The 23,964-nt window shown below is 39.7% G+C and overlaps 1 protein-coding gene across 2 annotated transcripts in view; it reads right to left on the bottom strand.

Annotated features, from left to right (window-relative positions):
* Positions 1–23,964, bottom strand: part of LOC114655449 (activin receptor type-1C) — a 199,998-nt gene that overhangs the window by 18,654 nt on the left and 157,380 nt on the right. For both annotated transcript variants that reach the window (XM_028806448.2, XM_028806449.2), the window contains exons 5-6: positions 11,266–11,433; positions 1,543–1,699 (exon numbers count right to left, since the gene is read on the bottom strand). In XM_028806448.2, coding sequence (XP_028662281.1) covers positions 1,543–1,699; positions 11,266–11,433 — 325 coding nt within the window. The remainder of the gene's footprint in view (positions 1–1,542; positions 1,700–11,265; positions 11,434–23,964) is intronic.

The following is a 23,964-nucleotide window of genomic DNA, read 5'->3' as shown; positions in this document are numbered from 1 at the left end:
TATAAAGACTGGAGAGACCACCATGGCCACTTCAGTGGTGCTTGGCATTTGTAAGGAAAGCAGCGCCAGTACATTAGCAGCTTTGCAACTGGCTGAAAACGTTTGATCTCCTATTGTTGGGTTTCTGTTGTCACTCCCTTCAACCAATACAGCTTTAAAATTAGCTTATGACATCACTGACTCAAAACTCCCAGAAATTCTAGTGGTTAAAATCTGAAAATTACTCCTAAAAGCACTCGGATTTAGAGTCTGATTTCAAGTGTAAAGGAACCATTCATTAAGTCTGCAGAGGTGTCTGTCATCTGGGTGCTCATTTTCCTTGTTTCACTCAGAGTAATATATTCATTGTCTGATGTTCTTATTCATCGTTAGTTTCAGGATATAGACTAGCCTTTATGATTCTGATGATGTTAGTTATTTATAATCAAGTGGTTGTGACAATGAATAGACTCATCGTTTTAATCCATAAAATTTATCCTTTTACAATCTTTTAAGGAAGCCATTCAGAACAGTCTGACGTTTCATTGATCCAGTTTCCTGGGCTTACATGTGGCCACAGTTTTTGTGTTGTTTGTACATTCTCCTCATGTCTGCATGGGTCTGTATTTAATTTTCTTCCATAAACACCCAAAGACTTTCTTTAAGTTGAATGTTTATTCCAATTGGTCCCATGGGAATCTCAGTATGATTGTGTGCATAAGTGGGCCTTGGGATTGAATGGCGACCTGGCTTATCATTAGTGCTGCCAGGGTTAGGTTGTTAGATTAAGTTATATAAGGCAGCAGACTTACTAGCTCTTTTCCAAAAATTGTAACGCCTAATTCAGATCAAGAAAATACAAAGACTACTGGAGTGACTAAATGTCATCACTCACTCATGTCTTGGGAAGTTTTACAATCAGTCAAATAAAAACATTAAAAAGATTAACTTCTGTACAAAGTATTCCATGAGTAAGGACTTGTAAACCACTACAAAACAAATACCTTCACCCACATCTGGTTAACTGGTAAAACTTGTGAATGAACACCATGAACTCCACAGCCCATGTTCACACAAAAAATAAAGAAAATGTTTGCTAATACATGAAAAAAAAGAAAAAGGGAAACTTCTTTTCTTTGGTAAGTATCTAGGTTGCATTGGTGAAGGTTTCTATCTGTTATCACAAACACTAGGAGCTGCGTTTGACCTGCGTACATAACGGTCAGAAAAACGATATGCCCTTAATGCGTATCTCCCTAACAGTTCATGTTTCTTTCTAGTTGTTTAACTTCAATCTAAGAGCTATACTATTGTCACACAAAGATAACGTTAAGAACATTCCATTATCTTTAACTGAATTTCACATTATCTATTTTAAGACTGCATTATAGTCAAGTTCAAATCTTTTTCTATTAACATGAACTTAAAGGATTTGACTCTTACACCATACTTAAATAAACATATTAAAATGACGTGACATGGCCAAGTAGGCCATCTGTCAGAGGGAAACCCAAAAGGTTTGGTTTTCAGTGCTTCCAGACAAACTGCAATGCATGAACTTACCTCTTGGTTCCCACTCTCTGATTGGATGGTATATCGATTGTATTTCCAACTGAATCATGTTTAACTGCAAGGCCTAAATCTGCAATTACACAGGTTCCATTCTTTTTTACCAGGATATTTTTTGACTTTATGTCTCTGTGAGCAATAGCTGGCTTTCCTGTTAAATATAAGAAAAGTCATAAAGTAAACTTATTTTCAAATGGACAAATACAGCATTTAATGCAACCATGTGTTCCTCTATAAATTTGACACTATAAACAATAAGCAGCAATTTTAGTTATAATTAGATTTTTACTTTAATATCGATATTTATATATGTATACTAGGGAAACACACAAACCCTATGGATTTGGCGCTAACGACGGCTCTCAAATTAGCGGCGACAGAAGGACCTTAAAGAAGTGGTCAAGGCATAATCATGTGAACCTAATCATGACATTTGATGTTCAGCAGATGTTGCTGGTCTTCTTTTTCCTTCTTCCTATTTTTCGTCACAGTCAATTGTCAATAAACATAATATTTATACACAGGGCTGGCGCCACCTGGTGAATTAGGCATTCGCCAAGAGTGCAGATCATAAGGGATGGAAAAACCCAGCTGCACAGGTTAGCTACCGAACAGTCAGTTGGCGCACTAATAAGCTTGGCCTGGGGGGCAAAAGAACTTAGCACCGGCACTGCTGACACATGATTCTGAATTCGAAACATGTATGTGTGGTGTCCTGGGGGATTATCAATAGATGGGTGTATGGCGACAGTGCTTGTATTACAATAAACTTTTCTTCCCACTAGTAAAGTGGCCACCAAGTTGTCAAGGCTGTAAAATGTTTTGCATTTTCAGAACATATCAGGTTATATATTCAGGATTATATCCTGCTTGTCTGTGTATCTCAGTGTCCTGTCTGCTTATTCTTTCATGGTCTTCGTCACTTAACAGCCCGCTGCAATGTGCTTGATGTTCAGCAGATGGCATTGCTCTTCTTCCTGTATCGGTGTTCTTCATAACATGAGTGCCTTCTGTGATTTGATTGACTCTCAGTAGATTTTGCTTGACTTCTTTTTTTCATTCTGCTGTCCTTTTGTTTGCCAATCAATTAACCATAATAAACCCACAAGCACAAAGGTCACTTTCTCAAAGTTGCTGATACCTGAAATGTCTTGAATTTCTAGAATGTATCCGGTGATAAGCTTTCGATCAAGACCAAGATCTTGGTTCTAGCCCTGATATTTCATGAGTAACTGCATGATAGACAAACAAACCTTAGCTTCTTATCTTCGTATATATCACGCTACCGTGGCTGTCCGTTTGTCTGTCCAGGATTTTAAATCATCTGTAGCTTGCAAACCGTTTGCCCTATTGACCTGAAATTTGGTACACATATACTATGTTACGTCTATTATTCACTTTCGGGGTGATGATTGACGGTTATTCCTCTTTTAATTTTAATTTTATTTTATTGTAGAATCAATTCTCAGCAGCAGCCAGCAGGGCGGCCATGCGGCGCATGCATATGGGCGCCGTTCTCATCCCTAACACCTTTGCCGTCACGTCCCGTACCTCTTCATATCTTAAATCATTCTTGAGGCAAATTGAAGACTTACTGTAAGTGGCAGCTTAAGTGAAAAATTGAGGAAAACATACTAAGTAACTGTAACACAAACACTGACTTAATCAGTTTTAACACGAAAAGATGCCAACGAAAGAAGAGAAGAAGCGATGGAGAAAACAAGAGCTGCTCAGGAAGCAGCAACCGCATCAACCTCTGAGAAAACGAATGGTAAACGTACAGAGAAAGAAAGAGTATAAAAACTACGAATGCTCAAGTCAAGTGTATTGCACCATTACTGGTAGATATAATTATTTATATATATATATATTTATAAAATGCATTACTACAATTTTTTGTGATGTGCCATCTGATGGAAAGACAAATGCAATGCATATGTCTGTGATATATGCAATTTGGTATGGGATTCGACAAAGCAATTTTAATATTTGTGATGTGCCATCTGATTGAATGACAAATACAATGCATTTTATTACTACAAATGCTTGTGATGTGCCATCTTTTAGGCACAGACAGAGGCACAGTAAACAGACAGACACACAGATGCACAGACATTTGCCCTTTTATTAAGGTGGATTATACAGATAACCTGCATGATTACAGTAAATCAAAAACATTTATTGTATGAAAGAGGTTAAAGAGTTGTGGTTCAGAAGAGTAAAGAAAATACTTTACTATCATAATAACATCTATTAAATGAAATTTGATTGAGTAAAACTCATACCAGTGAAACACCAATACAAAAATGCAGCATAAGGACAACAGTGATTGTAATTCCAAACGGACTGCAAATGACCAATTTAACACAGCACCATGATGGAAAAAGTAAAAAAATTCAATAAAAGACTAACAGAAAACATTCATTTTTCTCTTGGTTGGAGTTGATACTAGTAGGCAGGAGGGAGCTTTGGACAGGACAACAATTCATTTTAGGACCCTCCAACGCAAACACTTATTTTGGGTCAGTCTCTGATCACCCATCAACTCACACAGACATGGGGAGGCCATGTAAGTTCGACACAGACAATGACCATGTTCAGGATGCAAACCCAACATGATTGATAAAATTAGTTAACTGTCTTGCCTCACTACACCCTTAATCGCACCCGCCACATGCTGTTTGTCGTACATTTAACTGTTGTCTAGCAATTACCTTGCACTCCTCTGACACTGTTCAGTCTAACTCCAGACTTCCGGTAAGGCCTCAGTCATGATCAGATATCTAGTCTTATGTTTTTCTTGTATTTTTGGCCGTAAGAACTAGAATAGAATCATACCACCTGTTTGTAGTGTTTTTCCAAGTGTGCCCTGACACAACTGTGTAAGTGTAGTGAGTGGTTCTGTCATTAGCAGACTTGTATTAATATTTTGTTTAAACATATTTGTCTTTTTCTGTATTAAATTTATTTTCAATACACAACACATTTAAGACTTTTGACATTGATCTGTTTGACCAAATTAAATTGAGACTCCCTGGTATTTAGAGGGTTTCTTGGCAGAAGCCTGCTTTTGGTCAGATTGCCTGCTTTTGCAGACACGCTGAGTTAGGGATATAAAAATGGCTTGAAGAATGCCAATTTCAACAAATTAACTTGCAGTTGGTCAGATATATTTAATATAACTTGGCAGTGTTTTTGACATTTTTTCAACATTTATATCTCCCATCAGACTCTTAACTCTGCTACTAGCTTATTCCCCAGCTCATAATTTACTTTTTTTCCTATATGTGAGTTCTTCTTTTCACTTGGTCTCTCTTGTCTATTTCATCTTTTGTCATCTCTAAAGGGCATGGATGCTTTTTCAGTTTGTACTCTGAACTGTCTATGCACACATTTGTCTGCCTCTACATCATTTTCTTGCAACATATTTCATTACAGGGTTGTGAAGAATGAGGCCATCCCAGCAGAAACAGGCACAAGGCCAAAACCAACCGTAGATAGAATGCCGATATGCTACATGCACACTGCAGCTAAATCCCCCATTTTTTCCACAATATTCAGTTAGGGGCCTCATTTGCACAGTCTAAGCAAGGCGGGCCAGTTGTGTAGTTTGACAACCCCAGCGACTCAGTGAGAGTGGTGTGCGACTCACATGTACTTCTTAAGTCATAGGGGCAGGCGTGTGAGTGCATGTGCAAAAGCTGACAAAAAAATGCATTTACCCAGAAGTGCAATGCATACAAGGAATAAGGAACATGTGTGTTTTGGGCTGTGCAAACAGAAGAGAGGCTTGTCTGCCTCATGTCTCATGTTTGACGGCCTATGACAAAATGGAAAAAAAGCTTTAAAAAGTGCAGAGATCGCCGCTGAACTCACCAAGCAGTACCTGGAAATCATTCGTAAAGGCACTTTCAATTAATTGGCTGTCAGCGTGCAGAGAGCTCTTGATACTTTGGGAATTTTAAACTGTGCTAACTAGAGTCATGTAATTCATCATCCACGGCGATTCCTAGACGTGAAATCTGACATCCTCAGGATGATGAGATCCAGCAACTGTAGTCATCAAGTTTGATATTCTCTGCAGTGTGTTGACAGCGTAAAAGTGACTCAGATGTTTGGCTCACGTCTGTTCAAATAAATTTTGCAAGTGATTCAAATCAAAAATGAGTGTGTACAGGTACTGTATCATTTCTGAACATGCCCCAGATGCATAAAACGAATAAAAACAAATTGGACAGACAGATGCAACCTATTAGATCACCAGGAACAGTAACAGCATGTGGGCTACTGTGATACTTAATATTGCTTTCAGTGCAGGCCATCTGCAAATTTGTCAGCCCATGAAGGCAAGGATGGAGAAAAATTGTAACTGTTGCTTTCTGTGCCGAGTCTATGCGTAGAAACTTGTGGACAAAAGAAGAAGCCAGGATTGGTAGGAGCAAGATATGTAAATGTATGATGCAAAACACTGGCAACTTCAGAATGAAGATGGGAACATTAGATACTTATTAAGATATCTGCTTGCAAGATTCTCACAGAGAAAAATATAGGCATTAGGCAGGGCATTTCATTACAAAATACACATCAATTGGACTGTATTGGCTTATTAAGTCAGCCACCTCACTTTCTTTCCAGTAGGTATTACAGTTCCTACCAAGTTGGTACTCTAATCCATCGTGATTTTCAAATCAGAGATATGACGACGGTTGCATAAACAGTGCACCTCACTGAAGCTAGGTGAATAATATATACATCTGGAGACAACCATGAGAGAATTTTGCTTAAAACTGGGTGGGAACAATTACAGTCATATGAAAAAGTTTGGGAACCCCTCTCAGCCTGCATAGTAATTGACTTTTAGTGAAGCAGTATTTAGTAGTATGAAATTACATCAAATGTGAAAAACTGGCTGTGCAAAAATGTGGGTCCCCTTGTAATTTTGCTGATTTGAATGCATGTCACTGCTCAATACTGATTACCTGCAACACCAAATTGGTTGGATTAGCTTGTTAAGCCTTGAACTTCATAGACAGGTGTGTCCAATCATGAGAAAAGGTATTTAAGGTGGTCAATTGCAAGTTGTGCTTCCCTTTGACTCTCCTCTGAAGAATGACAGCATGGGATCCTCCAAGCAACTCTCAGAAGATCTGAAAGCAAAGATTGTTCAGTCTCCTGGTTTAGGGGAAGGCTACAAAAAGTGATCTCAGAGGTTTAAACTGTCAGTTTCAACTGTAAGGAATGGAATCAGGAAATGGAAGGCCACAGGCACAGTTGCTGTTAAACCCAGCAGATCTGGCAGGCCAAGAAAAATACAGGAGCGGCATATGTGCAGGATTGTGAGAATGGTTACAGACAACCCACAGATCACCTCCAAAGACCTGCAAGAACATCTTGCTGCAGATGGTGTATCTGTACAGTGTTCTACAATTCAGCGCAATTTGCACAAAGAACATCTGTATGGCAGGGTGATGAGAAAGAAGCCCTTTCTACACTTGCACCACAAACAGAGTCGCTTGTTGTATGCAAATGCTCATTTAGACAAGCCAGATTTATTTTGGAGCAAAGTGCTTTGGACTGATGAGACAAAAATTGAGTTATTTGATCATAACAAAAAGCGCTTTGCATGGCGGAAGAACACTGGGTTTCATCATGCTGTGGGGCTAGTTCAGGGACTGGGGCCCTTATTAAAGTCGAAGGTCGCATGAATTCAACCCAATATCAACAAATTCCTCAGGGTAATGTTCAAGCATCACTCACAAAGTTGAAGTTATGCAGGGGTTGGATATTCCAACAAGACAATGACCCAAAACACAGTTCAAAATCTACAAAGGCATTCATGCAGAGGGAGAAGTACAATGTGCTGGAATGGCCATCACAGTCCCCTGACTTGAATATCATTGAAAATCTATGGGATGATTTGAAGCAGGCTGTCCATGCTCAGCAGCCATCAAATTTAACTGAACTGAAGAGATTTTGTATGGAAGAATGGTCAAAACTTCCTCCATCCAGAATCCAGACACACCTCAAAGGCTATAGGAGGCATCTAGAGGCTATTATATTTGCAAAAGGAGGCTCAACTAAGTATTGATGTAATATCTCTGTTGGGGTGCCCAAATTTATGCACCTGTCTAATTTTGTTATGATGCATATTGCATATTTTATGTTAATCCAAAAAACTTAATGTCACTGCTGAAATACTACTGTTTCCATAAGGCATGTCATATATTAAAAGGAAGTCGCTACTTTGAAAGCTCAGCCAATGATAAACAAAAATCCAAAGAATTAAGAGGGGTTCCCAGACTTTTTCATATGACTGTAAACAGCTCATGGAGTGTCACATTTCTAAATCAATCCAATGCTTCATAAAGGTAGCACTCAAAGAAAGGGCAGAGATTTTGAACTGTAAAAATAAGTCATGCTCTCATTGACCTGGACAACAAACAGCAAGCTTCTCATTACAATAGTCTACAGTCGAAAAGTCTCCTAAGAAAACCCCATTAGACATATAAATGTGTGCAGAGAGCATATTGCATTATTTAAAAATAAACATAACCTATTTTAAAAATAAACATAACCTAATGCAAGGGAGTGAGAAGACAAGCAAAATGACACCTTTCATTGGCTAACTAAAAAGATTACAATATACAAGCTTTTGAGGCAACTTAGGCCCCTTCTTCAGGCAAGATGTAATAAGATGTCATTTACATCTTGCCTGAATAATGGCCCTGAGTTGCCTTTAAAGCTTGTATATTTGTAATCTTTTTTGTTAGCCAATAAAAGGTGTTATTTTGCTTGACTTCTCACTACATTCATAATGGCTAACATGGTGCAACACTTTAGTAGTAATGAAAGGGAGAACCCTTTCTGTAGCATCAGATTATACATTGAAATTTGACGGCATCAAAGGACGAACAGTAAATGGGAATGATATGTTGTCAAAGGTACTGTGTGTGCTCTCTGCTGTTTAGCTACGACAACGCTATGGGAGTCGATGTACTGTAAGCTTGAAAGAATTGGCAACTTTATTCATGAAAACAGGAACTGCATATATGCAATCAGAGTTAATAGTGTGCCACACTTCATCAAAAGGACTGCTGTTAAGAGAGCATTAAAAGCCACAGGAGACGCAACTTTCAGTACTCTATACACCCAAATCAACAAGTCTGCCTAACAACACCAGTAGATGCAGCAGTGAGGCTGAACATCCACCGTCTGACTACATGTCTAAATAAATAACTAAAGAAAGTTAACATTACTGTCTAATTGTAAATGCAAACATGCTGTGACAAAATAGCTGCAGCGTTTTAACACGTTGTATATCCATAGGCACAAGGTTTATCTAAACATGACTTGCTGTTGTTATGTCATATAGTGATTAAATGGTTAAAATGGCAAAAAAGATATGGCAGCAGACAGAGGCACTTCTCAAACATATGGAGCCCAGTAGCTGTGGTGGCCTGATCTATGTGTGAGTGTGTCTGTCTCCACTGTCTCTGCTCTCATTATTACTTACAAATTAATTAAGCTTCAGTTACCTTGTGCTACAGAGCTCCTGAATGGATAACTGCAGTATCAGCTTATATTTTCTCTCAGTGTCAAGTCATTTATTCAGTCTCTTTTGCTCTCTCCCTGAAGCCCCGGCAGCAGTTTAAAACACACAGACTGGAGGAATTGGGGGCAGGTGTTTTAGGAAGAACCATTGAGGGTATAGCCTTTGTAGAGCAAGATTTTTACTACATACTTAATGGGATTTGAGAATCATGTCTGGCCCCGCAAGACTACATAAGCATAAGACATAACATTTCTAGACAATTCCAATTGAAGCCTTTAAACACAGTCACATGCAAGTCACATATGTCTGTATGTCTAAATTTGATCAGAAGAGTTCTGATTCCTTGTGTTTTATGCTGATCATCTGTCACATTTGACAGAAAAAAATTGGATTTGATCTGTGGAATGAAAGTAGCCTTGGAGCAATGCCCATACTCACTCCTACCAAGCCAATTAAAAGTCATAATTTAACATAACCTGTGTGTCTTTGAGATTTGAGAGCTCAGGGAGGAGCCCACATAGATATTGGGAATTTGTGCAAACTCCACTGTGATTGCTGTAATGTAGGAGTGGTCCCAGCTGTATAATAACTGCATAATTGTTATGCCTTTTTCCTAAAGTTTGAGGTTTTGTAAAATGATGAATGGAATGGTATGGTGGTGTAATGTTTGCCATTGCCTGTCTAGAAAAATGGGTTCAGATATTGACTCAGACAGCATCTTTGTGAGGTTTATGCACTCCATGTGTGTAATGTGTAGATAGATAGATAGATAGATAGATAGATAGATAGATAGATAGATAGATAGATAGATAGATAGATAGATAGATAGATAGATAGATAGATAGATAGATAGATAGATAGATAGATAGATAGATAGATAGATAGATAGATAGATAGATAGATAGATAGATAGATAGATAGATAGATAGATAGATAGATAGATAGATAGATAGATACTTTATTAATCCCAGGGGGAAATTCACATACTCCAGCAGCAAAAAATATTAAATTAAAGAGTAATAAAAAATGCAGGTAAAAAACAGACAATAACTTGAATAATGTTCAACGTTTACCCCCTCTGGTGGAATTGAAGAGTCGCATAGTTTGGGGGAGGAATGATCTTCTCAGTCTGTCAGTGGAGCAGGACAGTGACAGCAGTCTGTCGCTGAAACTGCTCCTCTGTCTGGAGATGACACTGTTTAATGGATGTAGTGGATTCTCCATAATTGATAGGAGCCTGCTGAGTGCCCGTTGCTCTGCTACGGATGTCAAACCGTCCAGCTCTATGCCAACAATAGAGCCTGCCTTCCACACCAGTTTGTCCAGGCGTGAGGCATCCTTCTTCTTAATGCTGCCTCCCCAGCACACCACTGCGTAGAAGAGGGCACTCGCCACAACCATCTGATAGAACATCTGCAGCATCTTACTGCAGATGTTGAAGGATGCCAGTCTTCTAAGGAAGTACAGGCGGCTCTGTCCTTTCTTGCACAGATAATCAGTATTGGCAGTCCAGTCCAATTTATCGTCCAGCTGCACTCCCAGGTATTTATAGGTCTGCACCCTCTGCACACAGTCACCTCTGATGATCATGTAACTCAAAAGCACTCCACATCCTGAAGTTGTTCACATTAAGTGGTGACTTGGGTGTGAAGATGAGTGTTGGAACCTGTCCGGAGGTTAGTTCCTGCTATGTGACAAATACTGCTGGCATAGATTCCCTCTTTCCACAGCACTTCATTAGGATAAAAACAGTGGAAATTGAGTGGTGAACTAATATGTTAATTATTCTACAACAATATTGGGACTGTGGTAAGCACACTCCTGTCCCAATATCTTTGGAAGGTGTTGTAAGCATCACAATGCAGTAAATCAAGTTGATTCATTTAAACTTTACATATCTTATCTTGTACTGTCTTCAATTAAATATGGCTAAAAGAGCATTTAGAAATCACCACTTTCTGTTTGTATTTATATTTTACATTCTGCTCCAACTTGTTTGTGCAAAGCAGAGAACTGCATGTAAGGGTATAGCCCCATTTCTAATGTTACAATTCCGTTTCCCATCTCAAGGCAAACCAACAGAAAGTTCCTCTTAAACTCACATTTTATTTTTAATATTCTTCGTGTACATTTTTTATCAGCAAAAAGTGTAACCAAAAACTCACCTTGAGTTCCAATAATTTCCATGTGGAGGTGTGCAAGTCCACTAGCAATGGACACGGCCAGTGTGATCATTGCTTCCACAGACACAGAGTACTGATTTAGGTAGTCAAACAGTGAGCCGTGCTCATGGTATTCCGATACAAGCCAAAGCTGTGTCCAGCTTCCATTGTCTGAAATATAACAGGATCAAATAAATACATTATTATTTTAAACTTTACTCTGGCATAACTAGACCTCAACTCATCTAGGTAATCTTGGATAAATAACTGTATATTTGAGCTGTAATAAATATGTCTTCTTGATGTTGAACACAGCACAAAATATTACTAGGAATTACAACTGTTGTCTTAATAAAGGTAGTGTATTATTAACTTTGGGCTCAGAGTTCTTTAAGATATTCCACAGCTCATTTAAGCTATGTTCATGATGATATAGTTTTGGTGAATGAATGAAAAAGAGTGAGCGAGCAACCAGACTCACTATTAAACACGGATAACAAACTAGATAATTTAATATCTGGGGCCTCATTTATGAGTGTTAAAATATGGATATGCTGAAAAAAATGGGAAAATGAACATGCCAAAAAAATCTGATTTATAAAACCTGACATTAGCACATTTCTATGGAATTTAGCAGTTATAAATCACAATCACCTTGTAAATATGCGTAAGTGAATGCACCTCAAACGCTGCCCTAAAACATTTTTTATGAAGTATGCTAATACATCATACCTCATAAATACGTAGATTCCATGCCTGGTAGAGCAGCCTCCACTGTGACGCACTGAAACCCCGCCATCTGTGCTCCACAATTGAGAGCGCAGGATCATGCACCACATTATTGCACCACTCCTCTGCCCTCTGAGGGTCCAGGAAAAGTATGAGGCGCCATTGTTGAGTGGGTAGCCACTATCACCTGGCGTATGAAGTAATCATGTAATGACATGATTTCTGTTACAATTAATACTTCAGGCCAGATGAAGCACTAACAATTACCTTACCAACAAGCCATTCAACACACACTATCATCACATCTGCCAAAACTACTTTGCTTCAAAATATATGAATCATGGGTTGACCCAGGCCACAAAGACACAACACTTGCCAACCACATCTTGGTATCACAAATGACTTGTGGATTAATGGAATATAGCTACTTACAGTTAACAAAAGCAGCTTTGTTCTTGCTAGGTGCCCTTATTGCCATATGAGTTCAGTCAATTGGTTTGGTTATATTAGAAGAACCAGACACAGCTACAAATTGCCTTTTTACATTGGTAAAAACATATTTTTATGGTTTATCTGTGTGCACACAGACACCATATGCAAACTGAATGTAGTGCTTCGCCGGTCGGTTAACAGCTTCCAGCACAGTAGGCATGATGTAGTGAAGCTTGGCTGAAATATTCCTAACCTGTCGGCCAGTTCCCTGAGAAGTGTCAACAACTAGCTTATATAAACTGACGAAAAAACAAAAAAGCATTGGCCCTATTAAAATGGAACTGAAATACATGTTTCTGTACATCATATTCATCCTTTTTGAGGTGTAATATGTTTGTCACATCATTGCACATTCTAATAACAGCTAGGTGACAGGAATTATACGCGTGAGTTGTCATTTAACTGGTCTGGCTACATGTCCCTGCTTAATCAAGAGAGTCATCATTTCCCATTGTTTTATCTTGGTAGAGTCCTATGTGATTCTACTGTTCCCTTTTGTACTCTTTATTGTGTAGACTTTATCAGAATGCCTCAAATCCCCTAGACTTATCCCTGTTTATAAGGTATTGTACTTTAGCACTTCTCCCCACCTTCCCTTATACATCTGTAACCTCAGGCAATTAGGGTAAGAGCATGAGCAGGAGTTAAGTTACAAATTCTAATCAATGTATTATTGACAATATTCATAGAATAGTAGTAATGAAGCAAAGTACATGTGAAAACTGGCAACCATGCAACCTAATAAATGCTAGTTGTGTAGTTCCAAGTGTTGTGGAGATTGGACACGCTCTGTCTTTAAAGTAAACACTTGAGATGGGCAAGCAGAATAGACTTAGTTGCAAAACTGCATAAAGCCAACTCAGTTCAATGAAGTGAGCGCCCTTCAATGGGCGAATATTACATTTATTACAATTCTTATCAGTATCTCTTTTGCAATTGAACATTTTTCATCATAATCTAACTCCAACAATACAAATCCTTCATTCCTAAAATTTTTATATAGCACCAATATTTTCTCATTCTTTATCATAAATAAATGCTTTCCTGACCCTTTGCTTTGATACCATCATTTTTAAAACCAAAACATAGTTACCCATCCCTAAGAGTGACCTTTCCTTTATGTCCACTAAATCACTTTTCACGTTCCTCACCTAGGGCTGGTATATAATGGTGACTTTCCATGAATTAAGAAAAATAAAATATACATTCATTTAATGGTTTGACTCTTTCATAACCTAAGGCTAGCTGGTACAATATGTTACATTAATACAAGTTTTTAAATCCTCTATACAGGAAGCACACAAACTTGTAGTTAATCAAATGTCTCTGCTCAAGTCGTCATTTCTGGTCAGTTTTCTTTAGGACAGGTCATATGCCTTTCTCAATATGGCTGCCGGGTTGTGCTGCTCATTGTGTTCTCTTCATGGCCATGGTGTGAGAGAGAGAGAGAGAGAGAGAGAGAGAGAGAGAGAGAGAGAGAGAGAGAGAGGGAGGGGTAAAGCGACCAATTTTATATATTCCTGTCCAGATCCTTAGACCAATAAGGCATTGTGGTACAGAATGGCCTCCAATTCAAAACCAATCCCAAATAGCCATTCTTCAGACCAATGGGTGCACACACCTCCTTTTTGCCCCTGCCCTCAAGTAGTGAATACCATTTGTTTAGCTGAAGCTTGACAGCTAGGTAGTTTTATAGCCTTCTTGTGGGGGATGCCTCATAGATTGTCCTGCACAGAAATCCCCCTTGCTAAACCAGTATGAGGCACCCCCTAACCCTGCAATAAAATTCACATCCTGAGTTAGTCCTAAAGACTTGCGGGTTGGTAAGTTAGATATGAAAGTACTATAAGAAACACTAATATTACAATTGGTATGTCCAGCTTACATTATATTCAAAATATCACTCCACAACACCCATTTTTTTCCTAAATGTAGTGTATGCATTGGTCAGAGCTGCCACAAATATACTCACATTCAAGTTTTCTTTTATAAATCCTGACGTTTGCATGGGTAGTTGTGTATGCACATTTGAGCTGAGTGGGTTGTTATTTATTATTAGATTTGCCATTATACTTACATGCAGGCATCAATAAATTTTAACCTCTAATAAACAAGAAGGAAATGTTTATAAAATAGAGCATTTTAAGAAGTCCTGTTAAAAAAACTTCTCATTTATATTTGCAGGCATGCTGTAAAAGACCAGCCTGGCTACAGACAGACACACAGACCAACAATGTCCCAGAACACACACGTTTATTATTTTCTTCAGCACCTGCACACACAATACAGTGCACAAACCCCAAACAAAATCTACTCAGTCCTTTCTTTGTCTTTTTCTTCTTTTCCTTCTGCCACCTTCACTCCTCCAGTCACAAGCTCCATCCTCTGCCTCATAACTCTGGCTCTCCGAATGGAGTGTGGCGGCCTCTTTTATACTGCACCCGGGAAGTACTCCAGGTGCTCCTCGATCAAGTTCCGGCAGCACTTCCAGGTGTGGTGGAAGTGCTGCATAGGAATCCTGCTGTTCTACTAGCAACACTTCCAGATGTGGCGGAAGTGCTGCAGACCACAGCTCCGGAACTGACCAGGAGGCCACAGGCCTCCGCAGGGTTGAGCTTCTAAGCTCCAGTTCCGTGGCCCTGATGTAAACCAGGGGGGCTGCCCTCTCCTATCCCGGGGTAGATATTGTTGGTGATATGTCCACTCCCCGGCTCCTCTCCTGAAAAGGGTATCCCGACCGGGCAAGATCCCCGGCCGTCTATCACAATGCATATATAGAACTGTCATTTACTAAATATAATCTGTTCAATTCTAATTATGTTAGAGTCTGCAGTTGGAAAAACAGACGTCTTACAGGTCCTCCAAGTCCAAACACCAAGTACAAGTGTTATTGCAACAATGAAAAGAAAAGGTTAAAATGGGCAAAAGAACAGACATTGGACAATGGATTTCTGAGTGATTCCAAATGTTTGTCCATTTGAATCTTTTCTTTTTATTTGCCAGTTTCAGATATGGCTTTTTTTTTCAAACTTTTCCCTTTAGGTCAGCTCTCTGGAGTTGTATTTTCAACATATCCTGTTTTGAAGTTATACATCTGGACCTTCCACTCTCTTTTTCAATCAGCACTTCTTTCCCTTCTGTAGACTCAGACAATTTAAAGTGGACAAGGACCTTACAGTGCATCCGGAAAGTATTCACAGCACATCACTTTTTCCACCTTTTGTTATGTTACAGCCTTATTCAAAAATGGATTAAATTCATTTTTTTCCTCAGAATTCTACACACAACACCCTATAATGACAATGTGAAAAAAGTTTACTTGAGATTTTTGAAAATTTAATAAAAATAAAAAAATTGTAAAAGCACATGTACATAAGTATTCAGAGCCTTTGCCATGAAGCTCAAAATTGAGCTCAGGTGCATCCTTGTTCCCCTGATCATCCTTGAGATGTTTCTGCAGCTTAATTGGAGTCCACCTGTGGTAAATTCAGTTTGTTGGACATGATTTGAAAAGGCACACACCTGTCTATATAAGGTCCCACAGTTGACAGTTTATGTCAGGGCACAAACCAAGCATGAAGTCAAAGGAATTGTCTGTAGACCTCCAAGACAGGATTGTCTCAAGGCACAAATCTGGGGAAGGTTACAGAAAAATTTCTGCTGCTTTGAAGGTCCCAATGAGCACAGTGGCCTCCATCATCTGTAAGTGGAAGACAGGGAGGTGACCAAGAACCCGATGGTCACTCTGTCAGAGCTCCAGAGGTTCTCTGTGGAGAGAGGAGAACCTTCCAGAAGGACAACCATATCTACGGCAATCCACCAATCAGGTCTGTATGGTAGAGTGGCCAGACGGAAGCCACTCCTTAGTAAAAGGCACATGGCAGCCCACCTGGAGTTTGCCAAAAGGCACCTGAAGGACTCTCAGACCGTGAGAAAGAAAATTCTCTGGTCTGATGAGACAAAGATTGAACTCTTTGGTGTGAATGCCAGGAGTCACGTTTGGAGGAAACCAGGCACCGCTCATCACCAAGCCTATACCATCCCTACAGTGAAGCATGGTGGTGGCAGCATCATGCTGTGGGATGTTTTTCAGCGGCAGGGGCTGGGAGACTAGTCAGGATAAAGGGAAACATGACTGCAGCAATGTACAGAGACATCCTGGATGAAAACCTGCTCCAGAGCACTCTTGACCTCAGACTGGGGCGACGGTTCATCTTTCAGCAGGACAACGACTCTAAGCACACAGCCAAGATATCAAAGGAGTGGCTTCAGGACAACTCTGTGAACGTCCTTGAGTGGCTCAGCCAGAGCCCAGACTTGAATCCGATTGAACATCTCTGGAGAGATCTTAAAATGGCTGTGCACCGACGCTTCCCATCCAACCTGATGGAGCTTGAGAGGTGTTGCAAAGAGGAATGGGCGAAACTGGCCAAGGATAGGTGTGCCAAGCTTGTGGCATCATATTCAAAAAGACTTGAGGCTGTAATTGCTGCCAAAGGTGCACCAACAAAGTATTGAGCAAAGGCTGTGAATACTTATGTACATGTGATTTCCGGTTTTTTGTTTTTTTTTAATAAAGTTGCAAAAACCTCAAGTAAACTTTTTTCACATTGTCATTATGGGGTGTTGTGTGTAGAATTCTGAGGAAAAAAATGAATTTAATCCATTTTGGAATAAGGCTGTAACATAACAAAATGTGGAAAAAGTGATGCGCTGTGAATACTTTCCGGATGCACTGTATGTTCTCCTTTTACTGCAGTCTGTATGCTTCATTGCTTCATTTAGTAGTCATATAAACCAAAATTTAAGAAAGCTCCTGTAGATTACCAAACATGCAAGCTAAAGTTATTGGGGCTGTCAAAGATGATTTGGTTAAGTGTGTGCTGTGATGTCCTTCCACTCCCAAACAGTGTAAAAGAAGTGCCCTTTTCCTTGCTGTCTCAACGTTATCCAACCTGGCCGCCAACAGGTATGTTTCGAACGAATGATACCAGCGGCCCCAGGGAACTAGCGGTTCACCAGGTACTGGCAAGAAAGAAGCTGGAGGAGGTAAGCCAAACTCTGCCATCCTCATGACCAAATTGTTATATCAGAAATAGCGGTTCACACACGTGTAATGCTTAACTACCTTTTTATTAACATCCACACCAACAACAAATACTACCGTTTTACTCATACAACTCCCCACATGCGCTTCTGCACAGACATCACATCTGCAATGTTAGAAAACTGAAAATCATCTCAAATGACGACAGACGACCATCACACACAGAACTAAGCTTAAGTAAATTAGGATGGATAGTCGCTTTGAAAAACCACAAAAAAACGCTCCATAAATTTACTTCTCCTTGGTGTCATACATCTTTTTAATATGGAACATCAGAGTCAACAATTTAAAAAAAAAAATTTTCTTATGCATCATGTAGGTAAGTGGGTTTTAACAAAAAATGTTTTTCTCAGCTGACGTACACTGTTTTTAGAATATCTGTGTAAGTTTTTAACCTGTCTTCTCTTTGTTTGTTTGTTATAGTTCATTCTTTCTATTACTGGATGCAACCAAGAAGGCGAATTTCATGTTTTCTTGTGTAAATGTGACAAACAAAAAAAACGTGAGCCTTAAACCTTTCTCTATCCTGGTTTGATCCAATTTGTCCTCTTCTCCCAAGACAGTTGCATAAAGCCTTCAGTTTCTTGGCAATCTGTCACATGAAATAACCTTCATTTCGCAAAATATCAATAGGCGGATGTGTTCCTTGAGAAAGCAGTTTCATTTTGGCCATTTTTATACTGAACTTCAGGAATGGCAGTACCTTGCGACTCAAGAAAAGACAATTTACTTGCTTCATTGAACAGAATAAGAGGTTTAAGCTGTGCAAAAACAATCAAAAAGGTTTCCTGTAATAACCAATTAGCATTTAAACACGATTAATTAAAGATGACTTGAGAGAATTTACCTTTAGGACATGCTGAAAATGGGGCTTTGCAGTCATATGTGAAAAATAAATTATACATCTGTCACTACAAGCACTAATAGCCATTTGCAACATTACAAATGTCTTGGCTAAAACGGTAATATTACAGAGTGATTCCAAACGTTTGAATTCCAGTGAATATATAACACACACTCATACAGTATATGCAAGTTATTTGATTATTTTTAAACGCTTGTGGCACCCAGGGCCATCTTAACAGCATCATAGGCTCCTGGGCAAAGAATTACGCAGAGGCCTCTGTTTTGATAGCAAAACAGAAACATATATACAGTAGGTATCAGTGACATCTTGGGCCCCTATGATGCTGGGGCTTGCAGCCAGTGCCTGCTCATACATTAAGACGGCCCTGGGAGCAAAAGCAGTTTAAGTGCTGTGCTCAGGACGACTGTCAAATGGGCTTAGTTTGATAAGCAGTCTCACTGTGACTGAACAGACTGTTTCAAACAAATAAAACTGGAAGCATCAAACTTTTTCTTGTGTTTCTCCGGCCCACTTTAAATCCCTTCACACCTCTCCATCAGCGTCTTTTGTTTTGTAAATGCGTCGATCAGTCGGTCCTGCCTTTGTCCAGTTTGATAGCAGTCACGGGACATCGTATCTTTGCTTGCCGGTACAACAAATCTGCAGCATCTTATTGCAGATGTTGAAGGACACCAGCCTTCTTAGGAAGTATAACCGGCTCTGTCCTCTCTTGCACAGAGCATCAGTATTGGCAGTCCAGTCCAATTTATCATCCAGCTGCACTCCCAGGTATTTATAGGTCTGCACCTTCTGCACACAGTCACCTCTAATGATCACGGGGTCCATCAGGGGGCTGGGCCTCCTAAAATCAACCACCAGCTCCTTGGTTTTGCTGGTGTTCAGGTGTAGGTGGTTTGAGTCGCACCATTTAACAAAGTCCTTGATGAGGTTCCTATATTCCTCCTCCTGCCCACTCCTGATGCAGCCCTCAATAGCAGTGTCGTCAGCGAACTTTTGCACGTGGCAGGACTCGGATTTGTATTGGAAGTCACATGTATATAGGCTGAACAGGACCGGAGAAAGTACAGTCCCCTGTGGCGCTCCTGTGTTGCTGACCACAATGTCAGACCTGCACTTCCCGAGACGGACATACTGAGGTCTGTTTGTAAGATAGTCCATGATCCATGCCACCAGGTATGAATCTACTCCCATCTCTGTCAGCTTGTCCCTAAGGAGCAGAGGTTGGATGGTGTTGGATGGTGTTGAATAGTATGCACCTCCTAAACTTCACTAGAGCTAGATGATAACACAATATCAATAATCATTTAAGGTTAAACTCATCAATAATGATGATTGTTTGGTTAATCATTTTCAGTGAAGTGTTTAGACCATTGTCTCTATTAATCTCACTTCAGTTGATGTTCTGTAGGTTTCTGCCATGTTGGTTTTGCACAGAACTAACTTGAGTCTCACCTCAACACCAAAACTGAGTACTTCTTTGAAGCACCTTTGGTAGTGAGCACACACTTCCACACAGAAGCTTCACACTCCTGGATTTGGGAATTTTCTGTCATTCTTCTCTGCAGAGCCACACAAAGACATTCCCAGAGATGACCCTAAGCCACTCTTGTGTTGTCTTTGCTTTGTGTTTAGGGTCATTGTTCTGTTGGAAGGTGGACCTTTGGCCCAGTCAGGATATCTGTGTACATTCCTCTGTTCAGCTTTCCCTTAACCCTGACTAGTCTCCCAGTCTCTGCTGCTGAAAAACAACACCACAGTCTGATACCACCACCATCATGCTGCACTGTTGGAAGAGTATTGCGCAGGTCACAAGTGGTGCCTGGTTTCCTCTAGATGTGAAGCGTGCTTCAATCTTGGTTTAATCTGAGCAGTGAATCTTGATGGGTCTGTGTCTTTTCTAATGCTGTTCAATTAACTGAATGGACTTCCAAACAAGGTGTAGAAACATCTTCATGATGATCAATAGAAAGGGATCCACCTGAACCAGATTTCAAGTGACATAACAAAGGGCCCTAATACTTGTATCAATATGATACTTCAGTTTTGTAATTTTAATAATTTTCCAAAAATTCCTAAAATCCTATTTTTGCTTTGTCATTCTGGGGTATTGAGAGTTGTTTGATGAGGGAAAAATGAATTTAAAACCAGAAGATTGATGTTTTTCCATCACTGATCACTTCTGGTGTCCATCCACCTGGACCTGCTTCTGTGATGGTTCTGGTCGGTCACAGTACCAGGTCCTTCCTGGGAGCCTCTTGAACCCGCTACCACTGATAATAACATACCCAAGGGATGAGCTGGGCAAATGAGGATATTCACTCTAAGCAAGGTGTGGGTGCAAAAGTGAACATAGTGCTTTTATTAAAGACATCAAAATAAGTGTCCAAAAACAAAGTGCAGTGCTCAAAACTCAATAAATAATCCTTTAAAATGGTGACTTGTCCATGTTAAAACATCAAGACTTAAAATAAGAACAAAAACCACCAACACAGTCATCGGGGCAATGTTCCTTTTCCTCTTGGACGAGCCAAGCACATCTCCCTCTTCATGTCCCAGCTCACCCATTGGTCACTAAGCTGCTGGAGACACTAGCAACCATAGTCCTCACCAAACCCGCCCAACATCTTGACTGACTCAAATGGCGTCAGCCAGAACGCATGGGGTTGGTTGTCCTTTCGTCATCAATATTACTCCCCTGATGTACCTCTATCTATGTAGGGGACTCAGCCTCGATCACACCCATTCTTCCAGACCATCAGTGGGGACAAACCAACCTTAGAGTGCAGATCCTTCGCTTTGTTGAGGGCCTATGACCATGCTGCCTCTCACACACTGCCTGGCTCGATCTGCCTCTCCTCCCAATGCTGGTCTTGTAGCTTTGTTCTCTCTTTTCCTTCTCTTTGTCTCTCTCCTTTTTTCATTCTCTAATTCTTCCCCTTCTGTCCCATGTAGGCTATTTTATCCTCTGTTCTGTAATTGGGTACAGGGAGCTGCTTCTTCAGCTGCTTCACTGAGGTGCTTGACTGATCCGCCCACCTACGCACCAGTATGCGGTGCGATCAGCCAGCTCCCCAATTAACCACAGAGATGTTATTGCAACTGAGAGATGTTTGCTGACAACCAACCACAAATGTTACCTAGTAGGTAACCATCCAAATAATCAGATTGAGATTCAGACCTATGTATGTAATACTCCAATATTCACCCTACTGTTTATATACTGTTTATGACTCTTCATAGCAAAGTTTCACCATAAACTCTATGTGACTATCATATTACTTTTCCCTGTTGGAACTTTTTGATTCATTGTGCATTGTCTTACACTATATTTTAATCAAAACTCTTCTTTCTAGCCTACACAAAGCATTATTTACTATGCAGGATACCATAAAAACTATTATTATCATTCAAATAATTTTTTAAAACTTATTTATGGACATTATTGTTCAGCCCTTAGGAACACCTCACAGACATTCTTCCTTGCACATCTCATGGTTGCTATCACGTTCTAACTGCCAGCTAAAGAGCACAGTTATGGTCTATTTTACTTTATCTATAACAATTTGATTTCCAACACTGTACCCAAGTGGACCACATCAGGATTAGAACACCTTTCACAAGGTATCTAAAAGAAAACTTTTTTTGGTGTGCAATCAGTAAAAGTATACAGTCAAAGAAGGATGATTGTAACATGATGGTCATATACAGTTAAGAGCAGTTGTAATGTTTTTAAGGCAAAAATTGTAATGCATGTTACCAATTATTACTGTTTCAAAAAGCAGCAAAATTAAAATATTGGTGAGAAGAAGATTTTATTTTTCATGTACAAGACTGGCTATCGGTAATAAGAAAATGTTATTTTTCATGTACGATACTGGCTGCAATTGACAAGCTTTCTTCTATTGAGAGCTGCTGTTAACTGATCCAATGTTTAGCCAATGTACGAGATGATCAGATTCAACTCATTTCTTATTGTATTTCTGCCAATACCATATTACGCTTTGCATTACTCATTTGGGATAAATGCCCAGTCATTTAAACATGGTAATGGATTGAATATAAAATTTTACAATCACAGAAGCTTACAGCTGAGAAACGAGAAACTATTGATAGTGTATCTTCTACAGTTAGCTATGGATGATTAAGGTGCTTATGCTCCTGTCACGTTAAAACGACAAACATGTCAGTGCTGGTTGTGGAAGAATAATTTTAGGGTAACATAGCATTCATCATAAAGAAATAGCATAAAGGTTTAATACATGTCAGAAATCAGTTCAGGCATATCAGGAAACTAGATAAAGCTCAAGAGAACAACAGAAAAAAAAGTAATACACAAAATGTACTGAAAGAAGTCTAAGAGATCAGATGTCCTGTATTCAACAAGACTAGACAGTTGTTATATAGACAGAAATTTCAAAGGTGGTGGCTCAACCCAAAGAATAACAAGAAAAATAATAAAAAAAAATAAAATTTTATATAGATAATTTGGGTGTAAACCAATGAACCAACCAGAATAAATGCATGCATTGATTGACACTGCTATGAAAATTCAATCTTCTCCAAGTATATAAAATCCAACGTCTGTCTATCTGTCTGTCTGTCTCTCTCTCTGTCTGTCTGCTTTTCACAAGAGAACTACTTAACAGATTTAGATTGGGTTTTTTCTATAATTTGCTTGAACATTCCGGTTGATTTTACGACTTCTCTGATCACACTAAGTATCATAGTTGGCTTGCAGTAGTGAATGATAAGTGCGAGTCGAAGAGAGAGGCTGCGGGCCGAGTGGAGAGGAAGGCGCGACCTCAGGAGTAGGGAGCCAGGCAGGGCCATCCTCACTCACGCACCAGCCTCCATTTGAGTCAGTCTGTATGTCTGTCCGCTTTTCATGAGAGAACTACTTAATGGATTTAGATGGTTTTTTTTCTATAATTTGTTTGAACATTGCGGTTGATTTTTCAACATCTCTCATCGTGCTAAGTATCATAGTTCTCTTGCAGCAACGATTTATAAACGCGAATCTGAGAGACAGGCTGCGGGCCGAGGGGAGGGGGAGGCATAGAATTAATCAATTGGTGTTCACATTATTTGACACTCTGTCTCGGACATACACTTCAATAAATACCATTTTAGAACACAGCAATTCAGTTCATTATCCTACAGAATTTTTAATTTCCGTTAATCCTCCTGGCACAACTTGAAACCTCACACCTCAGCCCACCCAAACTTTGCAATGGTATCCATCTTCAGGTCTGTCAGCTTCAGAACAACATCATAGAGGCAATAATCATCACAGGATGTGGCATTGGCGAGAGGGTTTTAATCCCTCACATTCCTTTTATCGTGACGGACGTGCCCTTTCAATTCAAGAGATTACAGTTCCCGGTGAAGCTTTGATTTGCATTGTCAATTAACAAGGCCCAAGGGGCAGACACTGAAGTTGGCAGGGGATGATCTTAGCTCACCATGTTTCCTGCATGGTCAGCTTTACTTCGCTTTCTCCCAGGAT

This window comes from Erpetoichthys calabaricus, chromosome 8 (assembly GCF_900747795.2).
Source record: "Erpetoichthys calabaricus chromosome 8, fErpCal1.3, whole genome shotgun sequence".
Taxonomy (NCBI): domain Eukaryota; kingdom Metazoa; phylum Chordata; class Cladistia; order Polypteriformes; family Polypteridae; genus Erpetoichthys; species Erpetoichthys calabaricus.
This window is presented reverse-complemented; position numbering and strand designations above follow the sequence as displayed.